The sequence below is a fragment of the Aulonocara stuartgranti genome, assembly GCF_965226115.1.
Source record: "Aulonocara stuartgranti genome assembly, chromosome: 8".
NCBI classification, from domain to species: Eukaryota; Metazoa; Chordata; class Actinopteri; order Cichliformes; family Cichlidae; genus Aulonocara; species Aulonocara stuartgranti.
In genome coordinates this window covers 9,831,524-9,840,365 of record NC_138959.1, presented here as the reverse complement: position 1 = coordinate 9,840,365, position 8,842 = coordinate 9,831,524, and the positions used below count along the sequence as shown (strand labels likewise).

Sequence of the window (8,842 nt, the reverse complement as noted above, 5' to 3'; positions counted from 1 at the left end):
CTGGTAAAGCAGCTTTTTTTTTATTATGCACTACAGACTCTATACATTGTTTTAATGCACATAGCAATTATAACATCAGACATCCAACTTAGGAAGGTGAACCATCTAAGCAGCGTTTTAATGCACAGTACAGACAGAGAACTGTTAACTTAGCTTTCTCCTTCTAGCGCAGCTTGTTGAATTTATTTTTCCTTTTGGGGAAATATAACAAACACAATACTGTTTGTTCAGCCAGGAACTGAACTAGAACTCAAATGTTATCGATTTACTCTCACTGAAAAAGCCACAGTTTGAAAATGCACTTACCCAAAATGTTAAAGTATTCTTTTAAATTAAAGAATCATCACTATAATTATTGCTATTTCTTTTTCTGATCACTTAATCAACAGTTTATAAGTTTATAACAGTTTGTAAATTGTTGCACAGTCTTGCTGTGCAACAATTTACCCTCGTTTTCTGTGTACAATTGTGCTCCAGATTCTCCTGGAAACCTGTAATGGCACAAAAGCACGACAAAGACTCGGGAAGTGATTAGTGGCTTAATGAGGAGGAGGTTTTGGTGGGAGTTTGGGGCCTGTATGGCCACGGGTGAGGGGGTTAGCGTTTTGGGGCTTAAGAGGTCAGTGGAGAGGTTAATTAGGAGCACGGCTTTTGTTTATGAGGGGATAAGGAGATGCAAAGGAGATTCACTTTGTCTCCTCATAGTGTTTCTCCAGCCACCCTGGAAGTGTCATCCACCCGGTTTTAGCCACCTCTGCTTTCCCTCCTCCTCCCCCCACCCCTGATAATTACCCTGCAGCTTGGTGGAGGTGCAGCTGAATTAATATGATTGTCTCCGTTATAACACACTTCCTTCCTCATCATGCATGCACACATACACTTTGAGTATCTTTCCTCAAGTATGTTTGGCATGTCCTTCCTGCTTCCACAGAAGAACGTTTTTTCAACTTGGAGGAGCTCTGGTCGTGACTGTCGCTCAAAGCCGGTTGTGTGAGTCCATTGTTCTGCTGTTACAACACAGATAAAACGGTCTGCAAACAGAAGCATCCACAGACTCGAGCTCGAGTCGAGCAGAATGAGTGAGTCCACATGATGAGTGCGTGTCTGTGAAGACGAGTAAACAGAACTGACAGCTTTCTTGGCCAAAACTTTTACACCACTTTCATTGTGTCTTAAACTGTGCATTAAGTGCATTTAGAAATTAGGCAATAATTGACAAGCTGATGTTATCACCACAAAAATAGTCACAGATGATTGCAAGACATCCTCTGCAATATATGTGTGTAACTGAAGAATAGAAAGAGGGCCAGGAATTAAACGGGAATTATGTATTTATTCAGTGCTTTGAAATGACTGCGAGTGTGTGTGTGTATATATAATTATTATTTTAATTTAATAATGCCTAAGTTTATTTTATTAAATCCCTAATTAGCAATCCCTTCCTGTCTGCCATTTCTGCTTCTTCTGCCAGTTCGATAACTTATGTTTACTTTACTCGTTAATTTTGGGAATCTTCACCTCAAGGTGTCGTGAAATACAGGTGGGGAAATCTGACTGGAGCACCTGCATGTTTGAATAAAAGTAATGATGCTTTAGAGGAGAATCTTGTTCCATTTAAATTGCATGGAGTTACATTCCCTAACACTGTTTGGATTAAATGCAATTTTTTGTTTTAGCCCTTCTGTGTCTAACCTAAGTGGATGTTGGCCGAAAAATCATGTGGAGTTTTATGTAACTGGAGCTCGTATTCAGCTATATTTGAATGATCGTGGTCTGTGTAAAGTTGTTTAACTGCACATTGAATCTCTGGAATATCAGTATAAGCAAAAAGAAGTGCAATTTCAGCAGTACGTCTCAGTTTTCTTCACATGATAAAGAAATGTTGCTGTAGTTAATGAAATAAATCTGTCAGCACGATTCTTTGGGCTTTAATTGTAAAATACTATTGTTCAAAATTACGCAAAAACTTTTAGCAGCCCATTGCCCAATCAGTCCTGTAATTATAAGATGACATTTTTGTTAATTCACAGAAAATGTTGTTTTATTTATTTATTTTACTGTGGGCATTTTGTGGGAAAAAAAATCAATTGTAGTGAAAAAACAACAACTTTTCCGTCATTTAATTCTTTATCTGTTATTGCATTACTTTGGTGCAGTATTGGCTGTGGGAGAGGTCTTGTCAGTAGGACAAGCTGTAAAATACATGAAAATGCATTTAAAAGTCCAAAACATTTCCCCTCCTTTACAGTTTCCAGAAGATGTCCAGTAGGCTGGATTGAAGTCTTTGCTAGACCAATTCTGGTCCTCGAACCTTATGTTTGATGCCCCTCTGGTAAAACCTTTTACTACATTTTGCAGGAATGTGCTGGAGAATGGTTAGAGACAATCTGTCTGTGATGTTACACATTTCCATTCTATACCTGCAGCTGCATAAAGCCCAGAAATATGCACCTTTACCTGCCTTGAAGGCTGATAAGACATTGGATGCCACCAAAGACGATATAAAAGACTAAGATAGCGTGCTGTCACTCGGCTTGTGAAGTCCTGTAGCAAAGCCTCAAGATATACCAATGTGACAAGGAGGGGTGGTTCTGATAGTAAAACCACTTGCTCATTGGCTAATGACTTGAAAAGTACTTCGCCAATGAGTGAGCAGGACATAGCATGGCTATTCCTCATTTATGAAACTTTTTTTTTTCCAAAATGACCCAACATGAGCGACTTAGTCCTTGAACTCAGCAGGAAAGGTCAAGAAAGAAAGCCTATTCCCAAAGACTTCTATAGGACCAGATATCTTTTTGCAACCACACCTATCATCATCTGGTGGCCTTCAGATAGAAGTAGGTTTAATGCACTACCACATTGGCTTTGTCTTTTTTTCCAACCAGGATTTTATGTCCACCACTGTGGACCATTACTTTTGTTGACGCTGCTTACCCTCAGCTGTCCAGAGCAGGTATCTACAGGGCAAAAGAAAAATGGAGGCCCAAGCAGTCTAAGATCTTAAAAGCTTACTGAACTTTCTCCTTGTCTAGTTCTCTCTTCTGTTTTTTTTCTCCTCTTCTTCTGATTCCCGTGGGTTCTTTGTTTGCATAATCTTTGCAGTGCTACATGGTTTCACTGAATACATGCTTACAAAAAAGTGATCACAAAACATATTGATCGTTCATTGTGCAACTAGCTGAAAGTGAATGAAACATTTTTTCATTTTGTCCCCGTCCTTTCACTGTAGGAAATGAGGCTTTCCTGAATGTTACAAAATTAAGGGAGAAATGTGTTCCATAGGGGAAAAAAATAAAAAGAAAGATAAAAAAAAAAAATGCTACCTGGCACAACATCACATAAATTGTCGGGAAATGTTCATATTTTTAATTAAATTGGTTAGAAATGATAAACTGCAGCACTTCCTGGACACTGTCTCCAGCAGACTGCCACAAGGACAGATGCAGGAAATCTGTGATACATTGTGCAATAGCGCGGGACAATGCAGCACATCTGTCTAACAGATTATTATCTGTTCTCTTGTGTTAACATGCTATTTCAACCTTGCACTGTCACTACACTTTACACTATTTGCACTCTGAGCCACTTGGATGCTATCTATTTCATGCTTTTACTTAATTTAGAAGCCATTTTTACTGATAAAGTTTGCTTTATTTAATTTTACTCTATACTTTATATGGTCATTTTATTGTGTTGTCTTGTATTTTAATTGGATTTTAACTTTATTTTTTATGCTTCTTTTTAATCAAGGCCCTTTCTTTTGTGTACTTCTTACCCTGTTGAGCTATTGTAATTCGTTTATGTTGTACTTAATGTATTTTATTCTTATGTTCTATTCATTTAACATTTCTACAAAATATTGCTATTAATCTCTACTTTGTGAACAGTCAATTGGTTTCTCAACATAAAACTCACTGCAGCACAAAAATGATTCTTTTAAACTGATTTTTAGTTTTTCTGTTATTATTTTCCTCAGTGTAATCAGTTCTGTCCCTGGTTAGCTAGCATAAACTAATGTAAGTCTATTATCTACAACCAACCACATGACGTCACGTTCCGTGCTGACAGAAGATGGCTCCGTACATGTTCTCAAAATGTAAACTTTAAGCACTTCTTTCTTAAATTGGTGATTACCTGTTTAGTGTTTCATGTCCTCTTTAACGTCTGCTGTTAGAGAACTTCGAGGCTTGAATGACCACCCTGGTGATCTCAGTAAAATCAGTATCAAAACCCATTATGTCGAAATGTCTTGCATACAGTTTATTTGTTGGATTAATTTAAATTTGAACATATGTATATTTTTCACAGCCCTTCCTCTATTGTTTCCTTGTTGTTTTGCATTAGATTCTTTAATATGTATAAAATATTTGGGATTATTTATTATTTTAGGCTTACTTGATTTGATTTAGGGATTAACCAGAACCATATGTGTCACTCAGGGTGGAAAAACTGGCACACAACCCCTCACATCACAGTGCAGGGACATCTGTCTGTTTGGGTAATTGGCATTAACCCTTTTAAGCCGAGTGACACCATTTTTTTTTTTACAGCCCACACATCTGCATGGGGGTATTTAGAGGGTGTTTCTATGTGACAGAACAGTGCAAGAAGGTGTCCAGCAAAGATATAAAAGATAGTTTTTGTTGTTTCGATCAAGTACTTTAGCTTGCACATACAAGAGGACGTTCCACTTATTTACACTCGTTTACTGGACTCTGACCATCGTGATCAACCCCAAACTTAACTCTAGCCTTGCATTGCATGCTAAAATATAATGTTCTCCACTGCAGCAATTTTGTTTATTGTCCTAAAAAAGGAGGAAAATCAACACAGTATGACAGTTTAAACAGTTTTATGTGCTCATACCTTAAAGAATACAAGCACAAACATACACAGAGGGGCAAAAGTTGCCACACTTCAAAGCATATGGCCCAGGGCAGCTAAAATGTGTTAATGTTGATTGAATAAACTGCTCCATTACACTAATGTTAGCAGGCTGCATAGACCCGATGCTAATCCAAGGTAAGAGAATGGAGATGGAGCAGCTTATCTCTAAACTCATGGATATTGGAAAATGATTAGAAAAGTGATTAGAGTGGAGGGAGACCACTTAGAGAAACATACGCTTTCAGGTTCTGATGTTGTTCCCAATCACAACAGGACGCTACGCATTACTGCTATTAATGATGCAAGCAGCTTACTGCAAGGAAGAGAGAGGTTATGAGACTGAGGTGATAGGTGTTGATTGCAGTTTTCAACATAATCACCATGGAAATTTAGAATTACAGTGCACTATATACTCACCACCAGGACTTTGCTTTTAGTTCTTCTGCCTTCTGCCGTCAGAGCTATGCGTTTCCCTCTTTCTTTATAAACTGTTATATTTACTATGTTGGCACACAGCTTGCACACACAAAGCCTTCACATTGCAACAGTACAAAGAAATTCAAAAGCACTGAAAACTGTAGAATGCTATTTATATTTATTTGTTTATTTATTTTACGCTTGCACAGTTGGTGTGGAGTACCCATAATTTTGTTGTACATGTACAGTGACAGGACTATTCTTCTTCTTCTGTTGACACTGACAGATTAAAAAATTGATGCTGTTTTTGTTTTTGCACTGCAGCCTCCATCTACAGGGGGAAAACAGAATCAACTGTCCACATTAGAAATGCAACCGAAGTGAATTCATCTGTACAGCTAGTGCCAGAGATCACCCAGCTGTGTTTGATTGACAGGGGCGCCATGACAACCCCGCATCAGCTCCCGGGTGTCCAATGAGAAGTCAGAGTCAGTGTCCCTCCCTGACTCCCAGGTGAGTTTAAAAATCAGATTTAAGCAGATTTCTGTCAGATGGTTCACGGAACGCTTTCCGCCTCCTTTTTGGCTTCAGTCTGCGAGCCAGATGGTTTTCAGGTCTCCCCTCGACTTTTTCTCAGCCTCCCGCCTCCTCCTGCCGCACTTTGCGGACGGGTCCCCTGTCCTGGCTCGCTCTCAGTCCCCGGATGACTCTTCCGTGGCTTGCGCTCCCGTTGCCCTCCCGGGACTGTGTTTCTCTGCTGCACAGATCGCCAGCGTGTGCGAGACCCTGGAGGAGACAGGAGACATCGAGCGGCTGGCCCGCTTCCTCTGGTCGCTCCCGGTGACCTCGGACGGCCGCGACTCTATTTCTGAACACGAATCTGTGCAGCGGGCTCGCGCTGTAGTAGCCTTCCACACGGGAAGTTTCCGAGAGCTTTATCACATCCTGGAGACTCACCGCTTCACGCGCGCCTCGCACGGTAAATTGCAGGCGATATGGCTCGAAGCGCACTACCGGGAAGCAGAAAAGCTACGCGGGCGGCCACTCGGACCCGTGGACAAGTACCGCGTGAGGAAGAAGTTCCCGTTACCCAGGACCATCTGGGACGGAGAGCAGAAGACACATTGCTTTAAAGAGCGCACCAGGGGCCTGCTGAGAGAGTGGTACCTGCAGGATCCGTACCCTAATCCGGGCAAGAAGCGGGAGCTGGCACACGCCACCGGACTGACACCGACCCAAGTAGGGAACTGGTTCAAAAACCGCAGACAGAGAGACAGGGCGGCAGCAGCCAAAAACAGGTCAGTAGATTTGACTAGGCTGTGCCCTTGGAAGGTGCACTGAGGTTTGTTTGTCTGTCTTTTGTTTTTGTTTTTAAATAAATGCACGAGTGCATTTGGAGATTTTTTTCGTATCAAGTTACCGTATCTATATCACATTTCAGTTCAGTTTCATTCAGTTTTATTTATGTATCAAATCAAAACAACAGTGTGATGAGACTACTGTTCATACTTACTATTCAGTTGGGAAGTACTCTAGCTAAGGGTGCGCAAAAAGGCCATTCATGCGTAAAAGCGCACGCCCTGCAGCTTGTAGGTTTTCGTTTTCCAGTTGCACAGTCGGTCTTTCTTCACCTTTCTGTCACTACAATTTACTTCAGGGTCAGTGTGCGGGTCAAGCACCGTGCTGATGAAGGCAAAGCAAGGCATGCATGAATGGGCACAAATTGCTCATCATGCAAGGATAGACTCCAGTTTGACAGGGACGGAGATGGCATTAATTTAGTTCATAGGCTGAATTTAATTTCAGTTTTAGTTATAAGTTTTGTGTTCTACTTTACCTAAGTTGATAAAATTTACTTTTTTCCCCTCTTCAGTAATAGGTTGCAGCACCACCACATGTGTTCCGACAGAGCGCGTGCACTAAGCAGAGGAGGCTGTAGTCCAGACGGGAGCACAGAGCGCGCGGATGGAGAAACTCTGCTCTCAGTAACGGACAGTGACTCCGACTTGGACGTCTGACACTTTTAAAAGTGAAATAAACATTTAGGCTCTGCCGTTGGTCAACTGTGAGGAGAATGTGTGTGGACAAACGCTGGTCAGGATTTGCTCTGCAATAAATTCGGCGTATAAAACGCAATATTATTCCACAGGCGAAGCTTACGTTAACTTTTTCTGGGTGTTTTTCTTTCTTTTTGGTTTTTGGTGGTCTTCAGGTACAAATTTTGAATTGTAACCACCGATTTTATTTAAACTGCGTTATTGGAGGGTGAGTGCACATCTGCTGACCCAGTTTGTCATGAGCATAATTAAACACGCATCAAGCAATGCACTCCTGTTGGACTTTAAACCCAGGGACCCCCCAAAGAGAAGACTGAAAACTGCCAGTGAGCGAATCACTTTCATTCTCACTCATTTTCTCAAATTATGTGTCATAAAAAATCAGTCTAGTTGTTCCTTTAGAGGCTCAAGGTGGACTCCTAAATGTTTACTGTAGACAATCAGTCAGCACCACTGAATTTTGCCTGCTCCCTGTCTGTTTGTATTTTAATAACCGTTTTTTGTCAACTTGCCATCTTTTCGTTATTTAAAATTTACTGTGTAGCCATGTTCTGTCTACTTGATGTTCATTTTAATGCTGAATAAATGTTTTTTGGTATTTTATAGAAATAAAGTTATTTATTATATCACTGTTATGAATACTTTTGTAATGATCCGTAACCAAAAACCTGTCATGTAAACGGTTAACACACACAAAAAAAACACAATTTATGATTACAGTAAATACTAGTATTTACTAGTATTGATTGCAAATGACTCGCATGTGGCTTCAGCCTAAAATGTGTTCTTAAGGGGTGACCTAAAGGGATTTATCAAAGCATATAAAGCTTATCAAAGCTTTGTTGTTTTCTGATTGATCCAAAACCCCAAATAAGGGAAAAACATACATATAGAATTGCAAATAAAAACTTTGCTTAAATAAACTCAAACTATCCCTTTTTTCAACCAGTTGAGTATTAAAACCGTGCAGAATACGTTTAATAATCGTGTTGGATTTTCCGTAAGTATTCGTTTATTTTTGCCTACTTTTGCGATCAGTATGTTTAACCTGACTTTCCCGCAAAATGGCCTCGATTCCGGTCCACACAGTGACCTTTTTTGTATGCCAAATATTTTTATACACCTGTATACATGCAAACTACGCCTACATATATGGATAGATATTATTTAAATACTCTCACTTTCTGGAAACGCTATTTAACAAAGTAAATGCACACCGGCTCCACCTAGTGGTAACATTAAATTCAATTTCTGTAGAAAACCAACGACTGTTTTCTACAGTCATTGGTTTATACCCGTTTATGTAAGTCCAATCTGTTAAAGCTGAAACTATGCAGTAGTTGATACAATACTTCAATAGTGATTCACCCACTCTACAGTAATATAACCGGACTTTACTGCACCACTACTGCCTTTATTGGGGTTTTTAATGTATTGTACATTTTAAGTTAAAAAAAAAGAAGAAGAAGAAAGAAACA

General features: G+C 39.9%; 1 protein-coding gene across 1 annotated transcript; it reads left to right on the top strand.

The window, feature by feature from the left end:
• The first annotated feature begins 5,539 nt into the window (after window positions 1–5,539).
• On the top strand, window positions 5,540–7,990 carry LOC309712943 (homeobox protein SIX3-like). Its single transcript, XM_082544163.1, has 2 exons — window positions 5,540–6,605; window positions 7,181–7,990. Exons 1-2 carry the CDS (start codon window positions 5,911–5,913, stop codon window positions 7,323–7,325), a joined length of 840 nt encoding a protein of 279 aa, XP_082400289.1. The 5' UTR covers window positions 5,540–5,910; the 3' UTR covers window positions 7,326–7,990.
• Window positions 7,991–8,842: the final 852 nt, after the last annotated feature.

Bases quoted from the DNA above. Each gene is read 5' to 3' on its own strand.
- LOC309712943 (XM_082544163.1), top strand. From the start codon at position 5,911: ATGGTTTTCAGGTCTCCCCTCGACTTTTTCTCAGCCTCCCGCCTCCTC. The intron at 6,606-7,180 runs GTCAGTAGATTT...TCCCCTCTTCAG, and splicing joins GCGGCAGCAGCCAAAAACAG to TAATAGGTTGCAGCACCACC.